This window comes from Centropristis striata, chromosome 5, assembly GCF_030273125.1.
Source record: "Centropristis striata isolate RG_2023a ecotype Rhode Island chromosome 5, C.striata_1.0, whole genome shotgun sequence".
Classification (NCBI taxonomy): domain Eukaryota; kingdom Metazoa; phylum Chordata; class Actinopteri; order Perciformes; family Serranidae; genus Centropristis; species Centropristis striata.
Genome location: NC_081521.1, coordinates 12,279,943 through 12,297,963, shown reverse-complemented (window position 1 = coordinate 12,297,963; position 18,021 = coordinate 12,279,943). Strand labels below are relative to the sequence as shown.

The window sequence follows — 18,021 nt, the reverse complement described above, 5'->3', positions numbered from 1 at the left end:
TTTTATCTGGTTAAATAAAGGTTAAATAAAAATTAAGACAAAATTGTTCAATTTTAGTCAAATATACACAAAATTAGGCCTGATTTCAAGAGAAGAAGAACAAATAAAACCTGAATATTGTTTTAATAGTTATAGTGAAATAATAATTTCTTGATGGGAATGCACAGAGTAGGTTATGCCAACTTTTAGTGAAAGAGCAAAAATTTAAGAAAGTATAACACCCATCCTCCTCAGGGGTCAAAAAGGACCCCATGACATTCGACTGGTTTTAGGACATAGTAGGAAAAAAATTATGACCAACTTTTTTTTCTCCACCTTTTAAGGTAACTTATGACCAACACATTGATATATAATTTTCATTTTTTCCTTTATTATTCCTTATTAAAACTGACATAACTTACTCAGTGCATTTCCATCAAGACATTTTTTTCCACTATTACTATTGAAAACTTTTTTTCTCTTGAAATGAGGCCTAATTTTGTAAATTTGACTAAAATTTGTTGGTCATGAGTTACCTTAAAACGTTAAAAAAAAAAAGTTGTTAATATTTTTTTTCTACATGTCCTAAAACCAGTCGAATGTCATGGGTTCCTTTTTGACCCCTTTAGTCTCTTCTTGAAGATTGTGAGCAGATAGACTTTGGTAACTCGTTTCACCACTAGGGAAGTACAGAGGAGAAGAGTCCAGCTAGGCACATAGGGTCCATGGGATGGTGTGTGCACCTGATTGAAGGAGTTCAGGAAGGCGAGAGCTGTTTTAGTATGTTTTGTAAGTGAGTGTCATGGTTTTGAACTAGATGTTGGAAACAAGAACATCACCTTCAGCTTAACCTCTCAAAGACGAAGCTCCTCGTCACCCCAGCCCGTCCCACCTTATATCAGCCTATCAATCTTCAGCTTGGTTCCACGCAACTTGTACCCACAAGCTCTACACAAACCTTGGGTGTCATGACTGATGACCAACTGACCTTCAAGGTTCATGTGTCCTCAATTGCCCGAACTTGTCGATTCGCCCTGTCCAACATCAGGAAAATCAGACCCTACCTGACCGAGCAATCGACCCAATTCCTGGTTCAGGCCCTTGTGTTATCACGTTTGGACTACTGCAACTCGCAGTAATCACCACCAAGCCTCTGCAGATGATCCAGAACGCAGCTGCACATCTGGTCTTCAACCAGCCCAGGAGAGCACATGTCACTCATCTCTCTGCACTGGCTCCCAGTCACAGCCCGCATCAAATTCAAAGCCTTGTCTCTTGCCTTCAAAATAGCAACGGGCACAGCCCCCTTCTTATCTGAACTCCTTTGTTCAGGTCCACAAACCCTCCCGTCCAATACGTTCTTCGAGTGAAAGACGTCTGGCTCCTCCGCCGCTGAAGGTCTCAGACCAGACTCTTCTCCTCTGTAGAGCCCCTATAGGTGGTGGAACGAACTTCCAAACTCCATCCGTTCCGCTGAGTCCTTCTCAATCTTTAAGAAGAGACTGAAGACCAACTCTTTACTGAACACCTTCACTCTTGATCCACATTGATGACTACAACAAGTATCGCACTGACCGCTCTTGCGACCTAAAAAGCACTTGTGTCCCAATGGACTCGAACTTGACCCACGGCACTTACTCTTGCTATGTTTCTTGACTTCATCTTTGCTTGTGTTGTATTACTCTCATTTGCACATCGCTTTAGATAAAAGCGTCTGCTAAATGATATTGTAGAATTGGAAGCAACTGGGAGCCAGTGGAGGGTCTTGAATCTGCATGCAGGGAGACCTGCCAGAAAGGAGTTGCATCATGCATCAGTAGTTGATGCATGATATCAAGAGGGCATGTAGTGCTGCACGCTCAGTCAGGTAGAGTCCAATTTTTCTGATGTTATACAGGGCAAATTGCCATAATCGGGTAATCAAGGCCATGTCAGTCGTAAAAGTTAGATGCTTATTAATCATGACACCCAAGTTTGGTGCAGACCTTGTAGGCATGAGTTGGGTTGATCTGAGCTGTATATTAATTTGTTGATGTGTAGGGGGATGGGGTGGGATGCTATAGCAGTTCCACCTTAGAGAAGAGATTTGTGCAGAGACTTTGAGGTCATCAGGTGGTATTAACAGGAAGAGCTGGGTATGGTCAGCATAGCATAGGATGATTGTGAAAATGAGGTGGTGTATATTGAGAAGAGAAGGTGATCGAACACCGACCCCTGAGGCACTCCTGTCAATAAATTGTGTGGATTGTTCAGAGGCAAGAGGCAGAACACTAATCACACTCATTACAGTCCATCTGACCATCAGAAAAGGACCATGCTTTGATAAGATTATTATTCATTATTTATATACACATTGTGCCACTACACGACTGAAATCTATCAAATCGAATAGGTTTTTATATTAAAGGCCCAGTGTTTTTTGGCATTTAATCTGTCTGAAAAAGCAGCACACAGTCTTTTGGAACATGTGCTTTTACATTTAATTTATGAAGGATAGACGAAGAGAAATATATTAACATTTGAGACTAATTTTAATGCAAATGTATATTATCCCTAATAGATCTCCTTAACCACACAAAAAATCTATAGGCAAATACAATAAACATATTCCATATTTTGTGGCTCAATGCTTCACTTGAGTTTTAAATTTGAACAGTAGGACCCTTCTTCAGAAATCCCAAAATGACTCCTTTAATCTGAGGTAGATTCATGCCGTAAACTAGAGGGTCATTGATCGGGGGAATTATCAAATACTCAAAAGATAAAACTACTCTTATGATTGGATTCAATTTATCGGCCTCAAATCGTGTCAATGACAAGTCACAGAATATAGAGAAAGTATAAGTCATAAATGTCACAATGTGAGGCAGGCAGGTTTGTAAGGCCTTTCCTCTGACTTCAGACGAGCTTCCCCGGCAAACTAGCAGAATACGCAGATAGCTGTACAGAACAAAGAACATGGGGATGAAGAGTGTTGTTATTGCAACAAACTGACCTGCTACAAGATTCAGAGTCGTGTCCACACAGGAGAGCTGAACCACAGGCCAGTTAGAACAGAAAACCTTCTGCAGTTTATTTCCACACAATGGTAATCGAACAGTAAGGGACAGACAGAAGCCACAAGCAACAGCAGGGTAGAGCACTGCAAAACTCACAAGATGTGTTACCTTCTTAACTGTCATTTTACTGTGATAATGTAAAGGCTGGCAAATAGCAACGAGTCTATCATAGGCCATGATGCTCAGAATAGTCAGCTCACATGATGCATAGGTGGTAATAACATACATCTGAATGAAACATGAGGGACGTGAGATCAAATGAGTGTCAGACAGAAGGTCAGACAGAAACCTGGGGAAGAAGCCGGCCGAGCCGTACAGAGAGTTCAAAGACAGACTGCAGATGAAAATATACATGGGCTGATGCAGAGACTTCTCCAGGATGACTGTCACAATAATGACAGCGTTAGCAGAGATTATAGTCATGTAGATCAACAGACACAGAATAAAGAACAGATATCTGAGTGACCCATAGTCTGCAAACAGAGTGAACTGAAAGTATAAAGGATTCAGGCTGCTGTTGCTCTTCATGTCTGCACAACAGCACAGCTGGAAGAAGAGAGTGATGGAGGGAAAGAAGGAAGGGGTAAAACAGATTGTGGTACAGTTAAAGATTAAAATGTTCTTATCAAAATCTTCTATTTTCATACTTTAACAAGACACAAAAATACAATAAGCCTGCATGCAGGTAATATGCATAAGCTACCATACATATCTCCAATACTTGTCATTCACAATAGTCAGTCTAACTTAAAAACATTCAGGTAACTTAAGAGGAATTGTTGATGGGTAAACAGTGATTTTATCAATATTTCTCACACTCACTCAGGTTCTTGTTCTTCTATAACAGAGTAAAAAAAAACCATAAGCAAAGTTTAAATAAATGCTACAAATATATTGATTATTTAACACCAACATAATAGGATATCACACTCAATGTTACATTTTGTAATTTCATGTAAGTTCTAATAGTGCAGAAAAACTATAAAAAAAACTACAGAACTATCAACCGTCAAATATGATCATAAGCAAAGCTTCCAAAGCAAGTTGTGTTGTGTTGCTTGTTACACGAGAGCTCTGACAGAAGAGGCCGTCTCCTCTGTAATAAGCCAGACTGAAGCAGTTTTTATTTGTGAGCTGCTAGAATACAAATTGCAATGTCAACAGAGGGTCCAAAGGGAAATCCACTCTCACCTGACTTCATTTTTTTTTCTCTTATGTATGTCTTATTTTCTTTTTTTATGTCACCAAGCAAAAGTTAAGCTACATGAAACATGTAAACCCTCATACGTTTCACTGATCAAAATTATGACTTAAAGGTTAATCACCCAAGTACTCTAAAGTTACGGTGTAATATCCTAGTATGAATCACTACATATAAATACTTCACTTAAATGTAGGTAGGGAGGGAAGGGAGTAACAATTTGTATTTTAGAGGAAACGAGAAATAAGTTATACTGTAAGTATTTTAGGAAGAAATGGGTATCTACAGGGTATTTTAGAAGAAAGGAGAAATTATTTATATTGTAATTATTTCGTAAATACTGGAAAAACACCCATTCTAAAGAAGTTTAGATGCTGTGAAAACATAAATTTAAAAAAAGTATGGATCGAATTCAGAGTTACAATTTTCACAACAAAACTTTATCAGTTTAACAAAGGTTAGACCAAAACAATTTGTGTCAAAGTTCATAAAAGAAGAACTGTAAAAGAATGTATGTATGAGGCTTTGTTTGAAAGGCAACATCTTTTAGTTTCTGCAGCTGTGCTTGTTTAGCATGCGGATAAAACATATTCAAAACTACATCAGTTAGGAAAGAAGTTTTTTTGGTTTAACCCAGTTTGGGGGAGCATGCTGTCAGGTTGTAGCCGTCATTTCAAGTAAAATATTTGAATATGTTTATTATTTAATGTGTTTTCATGGTGTCCCATATGCCCCCTGTTGTGCAGAAACCAGAATCCACAGCAGAATTACTGCAGTTGAGTCTTACAGTGGGTTCTGTTCAGGGAAGGTAAGGTAACGTAGAACTTTAATATCTCCGAGGGGCAATTTAATTTACAAAGCTGTGCAAGTACATCTACTGATGCTTCTGGACACATCTTCAGTGATGATTCCTGGAATCATCGTGTGTTTCGGGTCTTTCAAAATCATACACCCTCCTCCAGGTGACCCGGCTGAGGTTGATCAGACCCCAGCTTGTGTCCAGGTGGCTAACTAGCTACTTCTGCCCCCGTGGCTCTCCCCTCTTGAGCCAAAGCCATCTTGAGGCTTTCTCTGCCGCTTCGGTGGTGTTGCGGATGGCTCTTCTCTTCCTCAGTCCTACGATGCCCAACGTACTGAAGGCTCTGGACAGCGATCGCGCTGCAAAGCCCCTGCTTCCAACCTCTATTGGGAGACACCTTGCTCTCCATCCAGCTTGCTGACAACTGCTGACAAGTCCATCGTACTTGGTTAGCTTCCTTTCAAAGGCCTCTTCCAAGCGATCTTCCCAAGGGACTGTGAGCTCCAACAGTAGTACTTGCTTGGTGGATTCGGACAGGAGAACAATGTCTGGCCTCAAGTTGGTGGTCACTATGTGGTTGGGGAACTTCAGTTTCTGCTCAAGGTCAACCAACAGCTGCCAGTCCCTTGCAGAGGCCAGAACACCTGCAGATGTTTTTGCAGCGGTGCTTGGCTGTTCCCCGGCTCTGATGAAGACGATGGCTTGCTTGGGTAGGCGGGAGCGCTTGGCCCACTCGACACCTGCCTCGATGGCTTCAGCAATAACCTTCAGCACCTGGTCATGTCTCCATCGGTACTGTCCCTCTCCAAGTGCCTTGGAACAGCTGCTCAGAATGTGCTCCAGGGTTCCACGCTTTGAGCACAGCGGGCATGCTGGTGTTTCTGCAATACCCCACACATGCAGGTTAAATGGGCTGGGAAGCTCATCATACACTGCCTGTATGAGGAACTTGATCCGCTGTGGTTCGGCTTTCCACAGATCAGCCAAAGTCACCCTCCTCTCGATTGCGTTGTCCCATCTTGTCCAAGCACCTTGTTGCCTCATTCCTACTGCCCTGCAAGATCTCTCCTCCTCAACTGCTGCTCTCACCTCCTCCTGGACTAGGCGATGCTCATCCTTCCCTTTCATGGTGCCACCATAGGGAGTTGCAAAGGACCCCAGTCCAGCTCTGCCTCTTGTCACCACTCCCACCAGCCTTTTGTGATGCAGCCTTGTCTCTGGTTGTCGAACAGCCTCCTCTGCTTTCCACTTCCTACCTGTCCTCACTTCAATCCCTGCTTTGGCACCATTGGATCGCTTGAGTCTTTGTACTGCAGCACTTCGACACCTTAAACTCCTCTTCCAAGGACTTAAATGGCAGTTGGAGTTTGTTGCGGTGTCCATAAAGTGCGATGTTACTTAGGCTCCTTGGTAAACCAAGCCATCTCCTTAGGTGGCTGCTGACCTTCCTCTCCAAGGTCTCAACTGTCGAAATTGGCACTTCATAGACCGGTCCACTTTATTTCAGCCAGCCATCCAACTCAGTGCATGTTGATTGGATGGACACTGCATCCCTCAAGGTGCTGTCGAACACCTTGCCCAAGCTCTTAACAGGCTTCTCAGTTATGGTTGGGATAGTTGCACCTGCAACGCTGAATCGGAACTTGTCATCCACCTTTCCTCTCCTCAGCACCATTGATCTGGACTTGGCAGGCTTGAAACACATCCGCGCCCACACCATCAGCTTTTCGAGTCCCTGCAGAATCCATCGGCTGACTCTGTAGTGACTGTGAGGTCATCCATAAACGCCCTGATTGGTGGCTGGCGTTGAGCTGTTTTCATCTAAGGCCCTCTGCACTCTGACTCAGCAGAATTTGTGAGCATATTCATGGCCAGAGAGAACAGGATCACTGAGATAGTGCACCCAGTGATAATCCCGATCTTGTGCCAGCTTGATGTCACTGCTCCTGAAGAGGCCCTCATTCTGAAGTTGCTGTAGTAGTCAGCGATGAGGTCGCTGATCCTGCTGGGGACATTATGTTTTGTCAACGTGAGCTGCACCAGTTTGTGTGGTATTGAGCCATAAGCATTTGCCAGGTCGAGCCACAAGACTGACAGATTGCCCTTGTTCTCTCTTGCCTCTCTAATTAGCTGTGTTACCACTCCAGTGTGCTCCAGACATCCTGGCATTCCTGTGATTCCACCCTTCTGGACCGATGTGTCAATGAAGCTGTTCGTTCCAAGGAAGGTGCACAGCCGGTTGGATACAGCGCTGAAAAAGATCTTGGCTTAGACACACAACAGGGAGATGATGCGGAACTGATCTATCTGCCTGGAGTTCTCCTCCTTCGGAATCCAAACCCCCTCTGCAACTCTCCACTGTGCTGGAATCCTGCCCCTCCTCCAGATGACTCGCAGGATCTTCAACAGGCGCTGCAGGAGTTCAGGACAGTTTTTGTACACTTTATATGAAGTGCCGCTTGGTCCTGGAGCAGAGCTTGCACGCGCTTTCCTGACAACCTCCTGCATTTCCTTCAGCTGCAGCTCTGACATATCGAACTCCACCCTCGGCTCAGGGGGATTTATCAGGGTGCGGCACTCTCCCAACTCCTGCTCTCTTGCTGGGTCGCTGTAAGTGTGCTGAAGATGGTGGTCTATCTCCTCCTGTGAGCAAGTCAGCTTGCCGCTTCGCTTCCGACCAAGCCAAATCGCTCCTCGTCTCCTGCCTGCTTGTACCGACTCTTTAGGGTCTTCATCTCCTGCCTGATGTTATGTATTCCAACCTCCCTTTGGTTCTTTGAGCAGGGTCCTTTTGGAAAGGTAGAACTTTAATACCTCCGAGGGGCAGAATCCACAGCAGAACTACTGCAGTTGAGTCTTACAGTGGGTTCTGTTCAGGGAAGGGAAGGTAAGGTAGAACTTTAATATCTCCGAGGGGCAATTTCATTTACAAACAGTAGTATTAGACAAAAGACAGATAGCCTGGGTATACCCATACTGCCTTGCACGCTCGATTTCATTTCGAATCTGCAGGCAGTCTGAAATCTATGGCCGTTTCTTAGCCCTGTTGTATGGATCCAATCACAGAACGGGGAGGGACGGCAAGACGATGACGCATACTACTCAACAGACCGAAGCTTGTAGTTTTGTAGTTTTCTTATGGATCCAACATGGCTGCAACTGACGTGAAACTCTCTTTCAATCTAGCTTAAGGCGTTTTAAATAGTTTAGAGCGAAAGTTGATTTTAGAAGAAGAACAAAGTTTGACTTTACACTCCTGTTTCACCACCAAAAAGGATGTTTTAGCCTTGCTTCCAACGGGGATTTGGCCAAAGCCTAATCTACCAACTAGCCCCGCTACCGAGCCGGGGGACAGCGGAGCCGCCCAGAGACCCGCAGCAGCTCGTCTATTGACCATAAAATCAGTGGATGTGTGGCTGAATGACATGAGGGGGAATAAGGCGTAAAATTAAAAAAATTTAAAATAAATCTTGCGGAAAGCGAGAACTGGAGAAGCAAAGCAGCAAGCAACACTCTCTCACAGACACACAGACACACACACACACACACCAACACTGCTGGTAGACTGTGAGCTGAAACTACAGAGCAGCCAGAGTCAGAACATGCTGCAGAAAAAAGTTGCAGAAGCAAAATTGACCATTTTAGTCTCAAAGTAGAGATGGGCTAGTCTGTCTTTGTAAACATCAATTTCTGTCGCTCTACATACGTCATCTGGTATAACTGATATGATTGGCTAAGAGCTACGTACAGACGATTATGATAGACATTCATAGCGCCCAATAAACAGTCTGCAATAGCAGATGGGACAAAAGAGAACCTGGACCTATTTGTGCTGCATTTAGTGAAAGTAAACCTTCACCCTGAAGGAAGCAGCTGGAACTCAGCATGCAAGGGGTTAATAGAGTCAGAAACAATGGTCTGAGCCTTAGAGATGAGCCTTTCTACATATAGCTGATGAAGATTTTTAAGGCAAAGACCAGTTATTTTACAACTCAGCCTGACCATTTTACCCAGTTTGTTTTTGTTTTTAAGACTGAGATGTCCAAACCAACAGATAACATTAAAGGAAAGTACAGACTCAATAAAAGCGGAAAAAACATTTTCATTAGAGTCCTGTCTGCATTAAAACTCTGCAGCTTTCTGAAAAAGAACATACACTGGTTCAGCTTTTTACATCTACCGTCAGTGTTTGCATCAAATGTCATACTGCTGCACTGCTGCCACTGGCTCCCCTTTAATCACACAGGGTGTGGGAGAGCAGGGCTTCCTCCGAAAATCGATGACCATCTCTTTAGTCTTGGCCACGTTTATCTGAGTAATTTGTGTATTATCTTTACACATAGCTAAATGACTATATACACATTTCATTTTCTTTCTCATGGCCAAATGGCTACCATCAATGCACCTCCAAATAAAACACCATGGTTGACTTCAAGACTGGATCACAGCCGGCCCAAGGCATAAGTGAACTAAGGGACTGCTTAGGGCCTCGTGGCCACTAGGGGGCCCCCAAGAGCAATTACCAACCAATAATAACACCAATAATATATTTTTATTTTTTATTTTTTGCATGTATGAGTGATGATTTCTGTATGATCAAAGATATGTCAACAGAGTGCTGTTGCTGAAGTAGGCTGATTTTTTAATACAACCCCAGGTCACTTTTTAAAGATTTAAAGTCAGTGTGACTTTAAGACTGTGCAATATCAATGTTATTATTACTCAGAAAACATTTTATTTTGTCACTTTAATGTTTCCTTTTGCACATTCAAATCACCCACTGTAGCAATAACGCCGCAAACCAATTGGATTGGTTGGATTGTTAAGTAAAATAGTTTTCTTATAAAAAACTGAAATTTCCACCATTAATACATTGGCATTGATGTAATTTTCACTATGTTTATTATTATTATTATAATTATTAGTGTTTGTTCAAACCTTGTGCTCCATTTATTTTGGCATTCTACCCATTTTTATGTTCATTCTATGTCTGTTTATGTAATGTTATTTCTTTAATGTAAAGCAATATGTGCTGTATTTGAATTATAATAGGTTTGATCAAACATATTTTATTGTTGTTCAGTATTTCATTTTTCAATATGTCATCAGCTGTTTGCAGACTGGCTGTAGTCAGTCTGCTCCCCTGAGAGTCGGCCTGTTGTTCACATACATTACAGTTTGACCATCTGAGAAAATACAACACTCTGAAAATATTATTATTTATTCTCTTTAATTTATTAGAAATTGGTCACAGGGTCCAGAATTTGGTGATGCCCACTGCAGGTTTATTCAATATCTTATTTTACTGTGATCTAATGTAATAAGATTGTATTACAATAACAAAGAACAACTGGCCCACAACACAAACTAAATTATATTAAATCACAGAATAAACACATGAAAAGTAAAGAAAAATTTAATTAAAAAAAAAAAAAACACTGTGAAACTGAAGTTCCATCATACACCTCTCAAATCCTAATTCTAGGCTTTGATATAAAATGTGTTTATTGGCATTAATCTGCTAGAAAAGCAGCACATACCCCAGGTTCAGCTTTCTGTCCACAACCTTCTTTGAAGGACGAGATCTTACTAATTTGTGTTCCGCTTCATCTCTGCCTTTCCACTTTCTAGGTAATTTCAGGACTATGAGGATTAGCCTAAAGACTAGGCTGAAAACTTCCTCTTTACGCTTATATAAGTAGTGTAGTATATCTTCTAACATGAGCTTTAACATTTAATTAATGAGAAAAAGACAGAGACAGAAAGAGAAACACATTTCAGTCCAACTCTAGCTCATAATGTGAGTTTCAGGGATGTATGTTCGTCTGTGAATCTGAGTTGTTCCAATCATAATTATACAGCTTGTGCAAGTGTCATATCTTTGCTGTTGTATTATTTATGAATTTCCTTGAAATACAGGTGATGGCAAACAAAATATATATACATTGAATCTAGTGTAGAAGCAGATTTTTTAACATCTTTTTGCTATATGTGCATTCTAAATTTTGGCAGAATGGCCCTTCCTCAAAAATCTAAAAACCACACCTCTAATCTGAGGCAGATTCAGGCCGTAAACTAGAGGGTTATTGATAGGGGGAATGATCAGATACTCCAAAGATAAAACAATTGTCATGATCGGATTCAATTCATCAGCCTCAAATCGTGTCAATGACAAATCACAGAATATAGAGAAAGTATAAGTCATAAATGTGACAATGTGAGGCAAGCAGGTTTGTAACGCCTTTCCTCTGACTTCAGACGAGCTTCCCCGGCAAACAAGCAGAATACGCAGATAGCTGTACAGGACAAAGAACATGGGGATGACGATCAATGTCACAGTGGCAAACTGACCTGCTACATTGTTCATAGTTGTGTCCACACAGGAGAGCTGAACCACAGTCCAGTTAGAACAGAAAACCTTCTGCAGTTTATTTCCACACAATGGTAATCGAACAGTAAGACAGAGACAGAAGCCACAAGCAAAAGCAGGGTAGAGCACGGCGCACATTAGAAGATGTGTCACCTTCTTAACTGTCATTTTACTGTGATAATGTAAAGGCTGGCAAATAGCAACGAGTCTATCGTAGGCCATGATGCTCAGAATAGTCAGCTCACATGATGCATAGGTGTAAATGATGTACATCTGAATGAAACATGAGGGACGTGAGATCAAATGAGTGTCAGACAGAAGGTCAGACAGAAACCTGGGGAAGAAGCCGGCCGAGCCGTACAGAGAGTTCAAAGACAGACTGCAGATGAAAATATACATGGGCTGATGCAGAGACTTCTGCAGGATGACTGTCACAATAATGACAGCGTTAGCAGAGATTATAGTCATGTAGATCAACAGACACAGAATAAAGAACAGATATCTGAGTGACCCATAGTCTGCAAACAGAGTGAACTGAAAGTATAAAGGATTCAGGCTGCTGTTGCTCTTCATGTCTGCACAACAGCACAGCTGGAAGAAGAGAGTGATGGAGGGAAAGAAGGAGGGGGTAAAACAGATTGTGGTACAGTTAAAGATTAAAATGTTCTTATCAAAATCTTCTATTTTCATACTTTAACAAGACACAAAAATACAATAAGCCTGCATGCAGGTAATATGCATAAGCTACCATACATATCTCCAATACTTGTCATTCACAATAGTCAGTCTAACTTAAAAACATTCAGGTAACTGAAGAGGAATTGTTGATGGGTAAACAGTGATTTTATCAATATTTCTCACACTCACTCAGGCTCTTGTTCTTCTATAACAGAGTAAAAAAAAAAACATGAGCAAAGTTTAAATAAATGCTACAAATATATTGATTATTTAACACCGACATAATAGGATATCACACTCAATGTTACATTTTGTAATTTCATGTAAGTTCTAATAGTGCAGAAAAACTATAAAAAAAAACTACAGAACTATCAACCGTCAAATATGATCATAACCAAAGCTTCCAAAGCAAGTTGTGTTGTGTTGCTTGTTGCTCTGACAGAAGAGGCCGTCTCCTCTGTAATAAGCCAGACTGAAGCAGTTTTTATTTGTGAGCTGCTAGAATACAAATTGCAATGTCAACAGAGGGTCCAAAGGGAAATCCACTCTCACCTGACTTCATTTTTTTTTCTCTTATGTATGTCTTATTTTCTTTTTTTATGTCACCAAGCAAAAGTTAAGCTACATGAAACATGTAAACCCTCATACGTTTCACTGATCAAAATTATGACTTAAAGGTTAATCACCCAAGTACTCTAAAGTTACGGTGTAATATCCTAGTATGAATCACTACATATAAATACTTCACTTAAATGTAGGTAGGGAGCGAAGGGAGTAACAATTTGTATTTTAGAGGAAACGAGAAATAAGTTATACTGTAAGTATTTTAGGAAGAAATGGGTATCTACAGGGTATTTTAGAAGAAAGGAGAAATTATTTATATTGTAATTATTTCGTAAATACTGGAAAAACACCCACTCTAAAGAAGTTTAGATGCTGTGAAAACATCAATTTAAAAAAAGTATGGATCGAATTCAGAGTTACAATTTTCACGACAAAACTTTATCAGTTTAACAAAGGTTAGACCAAAACAATTTGTGTCAAAGTTCATAAAAGAAGAACTGTAAAAGAATGTATGTATGAGGCTTTGTTTGAAAGGCAACATCTTTTAGTTTCTGCAGCTGTGCTTGTTTAGCATGCGGATAAAACATATTCAAAACTACATCAGTTAGGAAAGTTTTTTTGGTTTAACCCAGTTTGGGGGAGCATGCTGTCAGGTTGTAGCCGTCATTTCAAGTTAAATATTTGAATATGTTTATTATTTAATGTGTTTTCATGGTGTCCTATATGCCCCCTGTTGTGCAGAAACCAGAATCCACAGCAGAACTACTGCAGTTGAGTCTTACAGTGGGTTCTGTTCAGGGAAGGTAAGGTACAGCAGTGAGCGGTAGCTTCCCCGGCTCTGATGAAGACGATGGCTTGCTTGGGGAGGCGGGAGCGCTTGGCCCACTCGACACCTGCCTCGATGGCTTCAGCAATAACCTTCAGCACCTGGTCATGTCTCCATCGGTACTGTCCCTCTCCAAGTGCCTTGGAACAGCTGCTCAGAATGTGCTCCAGGGTTCCACGCTTTGAGCACAGCGGGCATGCTGGTGTTTCTGCAATACCCCACACATGCAGGTTAAATGGGCTGGGAAGCTCATCATACACTGCCTGTATGAGGAACTTGATCCGCTGTGGTTCGGCTTTCCACAGATCAGCCCAAGTCACCCTCCTCTCGATTGCGTTGTCCCATCTTGTCCAAGCACCTTGTTGCCTCATTCCTACTGCCCTGCAAGATCTTTCCTCCTCAACTGCTGCTCTCACCTCCTCCTGGACTAGGCGACGCTCATCCTTCCCTTTCATGGTGCCACCATAGGGAGTTGCAAAGGACCCCAGTCCAGCTCTGCCTCTTGTCACCACTCCCACCAGCCTTTTGTGATGCAGCCTTGTCTCTGGTTGTCGAACAGCCTCCTCTGCTTTCCACTTCCTACCTGTCCTCACTTCAATCCCTGCTTTGGCACCATTGGATTCCTTGAGTCCTTGTACTGCAGCACTTCGACACCTTAAACTCCTCTTCCAAGGACTTAAATGGCAGTTGGAGTTTGTTGCGGTGTCCATACAGTGCAATGTTACTTAGGCTCCTTGGTAGACCAAGCCATCTCCTTAGGTGGCTGCTGACCTTCCTCTCCAAGGTCTCAACTGTTGAAATTGGCACTTCATAGACGAGAAGTGGCCATAGGATCCTTGTGAGAATACCATGCTGGTACAGCCACGCTTTGAATTTGCCTGGCAGGCCAGACCGGTCCACTGATTTCAGCCAGCCATCCAACTCAGTGCATGTTGATTGGATGGACACTGCATCCCTCAAGGTGCTGTCGAACACCTTGCCCAAGCTCTTAACAGGCTTCTCAGTTATGGTTGGGATAGTTGCACCTGCAACGCTGAATCGGAACTTGTCATCCACCTTTCCTCTCCTCAGCACCATTGATCTGGACTTGGCAGGCTTGAAACGCATCCGCGCCCACACCATCAGCTTTTCAAGTCCCTGCAGAATCCATCGGCAGACTGAAACTGACTCTGTAGTGACTGTGAGGTCATCCATAAACGCCCTGATTGGTGGCTGGCGTTGAGCTGTTTTCATCTAAGGCCCTCTGCACTCTGACTCAGCAGACTTTGTGAGCATATTCATGGCCAGAGAGAACAGGATCACTGAGATAGTGCACCCAGTGATAATCCCGATCTTGTGCCAGCTTGATGTCACTGCTCCTGAAGAGGCCCTCATTCTGAAGTTGCTGTAGTAGTCAGCAATGAGGTCGCTGATCCTGCTGGGGACATGATGTTTTGTCAACGTGAGCTGCACCAGTTTGTGTGGTATTGAGCCATAAGCATTTGCCAGGTCGAGCCACAAGACTGACAGATTGCCCTTGTTCTCTCTTGCCTCTCTAATTAGCTGTGTTACCACTCCAGTGTGCTCCAGACATCCTGGCATTCCTGTGATTCCACCCTTCTGGACCGATGTGTCAATGAAGCTGTTCGTTCCAAGGAAGGTGCACAGCCGGTTGGAAACAGCGCTGAAAAAGATCTTGGCTTAGACACACAACAGGGAGATGATGCGGAACTGATCTATCTGCCTGGAGTTCTCCTCCTTCGGAATCCAAACCCCCTCGGCAACTCTCCACTGTGCTGGAATCCTGCCCCTCCTCCAGATGACTCGCAGGATCTTCAACAGGCGCTGCAGGAGTTCAGGACAGTTTTTGTACACTTTATATGAAGTGCCGCTTGGTCCTGGAGCAGAGCTTGCACGCGCTTTCCTGACGACCTCCTGCATTTCCTTCAGCTGCAGCTCTGACATATCGAACTCCACCCTCGGCTCAGGGGGATTTATCAGGGTGCGGCACTCTCCCAACTCCTGCTCTCTTGCTGGGTCGCTGTAAGTGTGCTGAAGATGGTGGTCTATCTCCTCCTGTGAGCAAGTCAGCTTGCCGCTTCGCTTCCGACCAAGCCAAATCCCTCCTCGTCTCCTGCCTGCTTGTACCGACTCTTTAGGGTCTTCATCTCCTGCCTGATGTTATGTATTCCAACCTCTCTTTGGTTCTTTGAGCAGGGTCCTTTTGGAAAGGTAGAACTTTAATACCTCCGAGGGGCAGAATCCACAGCAGAACTACTGCAGTTGAGTCTTACAGTGGGTTCTGTTCAGGGAAGGTAAGGTAAGGTAGAACTTTAATATCTCCGAGGGGCAATTTAATTTACAAACAGTAGTATTAGACAAAAGACAGATAGCCTGGGTATACCCATACTGCCTTGCACGCTCGATTTCATTTCGAATCTGCAGGCAGTCTGAAATCTATGGCCGTTTCTTAGCCCTGTTTTATGGATCCAATCACAGAACGGGGAGGGACGGCAAGACGATGACGCATACTACTCAAAAGATGGAAGCTTGTAGTTTTGTAGTTTTCTTATGGATCCAACATGGCTGCAGCTGACATGAAACTCTCTTTCAATCTAGCTTAAGGTGTTTTAAATAGTTTAGAGTGAAAGTTGATTTTAGAAGAAGAACAAAGTTTGACTTTACACTCCTGTTTCACCACCAAAAAGGATGTTTTAGCCTTGCTTCCGACAGGATTTGACCAAAGCCTAATCTACAAACTAGCCCCGCTACCGCTCACTGCTGTAACGCCGATGATCTCGCTACGAGTCGGGGGACAGCGTAGCCGCCCAGAGACCCGCAGCAACTCGTCTATTGACCATAAATCAGTGGATGTGTGGCTGAATGACATGAGGGGGGAATAAGGCGTAAAAATAAATCTTGCGGAAAGCAAGAACTGGAGAAGCAAGGCAGCAAGCAACACTTCTCACAGACACACACACACACACACACACACACCAACACTGCTGGTAGACTGTGAGCTGAAACTACAGAGCAGCCAGAGTCAGAACATGCTGCAGGAAAAAGTTGCAGAAGCAAAATTGACCATTTTAGTCTCAAAGTAGAGATGGGCTAGTCTGTCTTTATAAACATAAATTTCTGTCGCTCTACATACATCATCTGGTATAACTGATACGATTGGCTAAGAGCTACCTAGAGACGCTTTTGATAGACATTCATAGCGGCCAATAAACAGCTCTGGAGGATCGTAAACCACGCCTCCTCTACGGAGAAATGAATGGCTGGTGTCCAGACTAATCTCATTTGTGATATAGTCTTGCGTTAGCCAGGCTAAAATGTAGCAGGACTAAATAAGCATGATGTCCTGACATTATTGCTTGTAAAGAGTGGCAATAGCAGATGGGACAAAAGAGAACCTGGACCTATTTGTGCTGCATTTAGGGAAAGTAAACCTTCACCATGAAGGAAGCAGCTGGCACTCAGCATGCAAGGGGTTAATAGAGTCAGAAACAATGGTCTGAGCCTTAGAGATGAGCCTTTCTACATATAGCTGATGAAGATTTTTAAGGCAAACACCAGTTATTTTACAACTCAGCCTGACCATTTTACCCAGTTTGTTTTTGTTTTTAAGACTGAGATGTCCAAACCAAGAGATAACATTAAAGGAAAGTACAGACTCAATAAAAGCAGAAAAAAACATTTTGTAGTCAGTAGTCAGTCTGCTCCCCTGAGAGTCGGCCTGTTGTTCACAGACATTACAGTTTGACCATCTGAGAAAATACAACACTCTGCAAATATCATTATTTATTCTCTTTAATTTATCAGAAATTGGTCACAGGGTCCAGAATTTGGTGATGCCCACTGCAGGTTTATTCAATATCTTATTTTACTGTAATCTAATGTAATAAGATTGTATTACAATAACAAAGAACAACTGGCCCACAACACAAACTAAATCATAGTAAATCATAGAATAAACACATGAAAAGTTAAAAAAAAAACCCCACTGTGAAACTGAAGTTCCATCATACACCTCTCAAATCTTAATTCTAGGTTTTGATATAAAATGTTTTTATTGGCATTAATCTGCTAGAAAAGCAGCACATACCCCAGGTTCAGCTTTTTGTCCACAACCTACTGTGAAGGACGAGATCTTACTAATTTGTGTTCCGCTTCATCTTTGCCTTTCCACTTTGCAGGTAGTTTCAGGACTATGAGGATTAAGCCTAAAGACTAAGCTCAAAACTTCCTCTTTACGCTTATATAAGTAGTGTAGTATATCTTCTAACATGAGCTTTAACATTTAATTAATGAGAGAAAGACAGAGACAGAAAGAGAAACACATTTCAGTCCAACTCTAGCTCATAATGTCAGTTTCAGGGATGTATGTTCGTCTGTGAATCTGAGTTGTTCCAATCATAATTATACAGCTTGTGCAAGTGTCATATCTTTGCTGTTGTATTATTTATGAATTTCCTTAAAATAAAGGTGATGGCAAACAAAATATATATACATTGAATCTAGTGTAGAAGCAGATTTTTTACATATTTTTGCTATATGTGCATT

General features: G+C 42.3%; 2 protein-coding genes and 2 pseudogenes across 2 annotated transcripts; all 4 read right to left on the bottom strand.

The window, feature by feature from the left end:
- Positions 1–2,621: 2,621 nt before the first annotated feature.
- On the bottom strand, positions 2,622–3,566 carry LOC131971189 (olfactory receptor 56A4-like). The gene has a single exon (XM_059332506.1). The coding sequence runs from the start codon at positions 3,564–3,566 to the stop codon at positions 2,622–2,624; it is 945 nt and encodes a 314-aa protein (XP_059188489.1).
- Positions 3,567–5,254: 1,688 nt separating this feature from the next.
- LOC131971188 (uncharacterized) lies at positions 5,255–8,013 on the bottom strand (annotated as a pseudogene).
- Positions 8,014–11,036: 3,023 nt separating this feature from the next.
- LOC131971187 (olfactory receptor 4B13-like) lies at positions 11,037–11,981 on the bottom strand. Its single transcript, XM_059332505.1, has one exon. It carries the CDS (start codon positions 11,979–11,981, stop codon positions 11,037–11,039), a length of 945 nt encoding a protein of 314 aa, XP_059188488.1.
- Positions 11,982–13,412: 1,431 nt separating this feature from the next.
- Positions 13,413–15,863, bottom strand: LOC131971185 (uncharacterized; annotated as a pseudogene).
- Positions 15,864–18,021: the final 2,158 nt, after the last annotated feature.

What these genes read in the sequence shown, in the direction of transcription:
- LOC131971189 (XM_059332506.1), bottom strand. Translation starts at nt 3,566, where the DNA reads ATGAAGAGCAACAGCAGCCTGAATCCTTTATACTTTCAGTTCACTCTG.
- LOC131971187 (XM_059332505.1), bottom strand. Translation starts at nt 11,981, where the DNA reads ATGAAGAGCAACAGCAGCCTGAATCCTTTATACTTTCAGTTCACTCTG.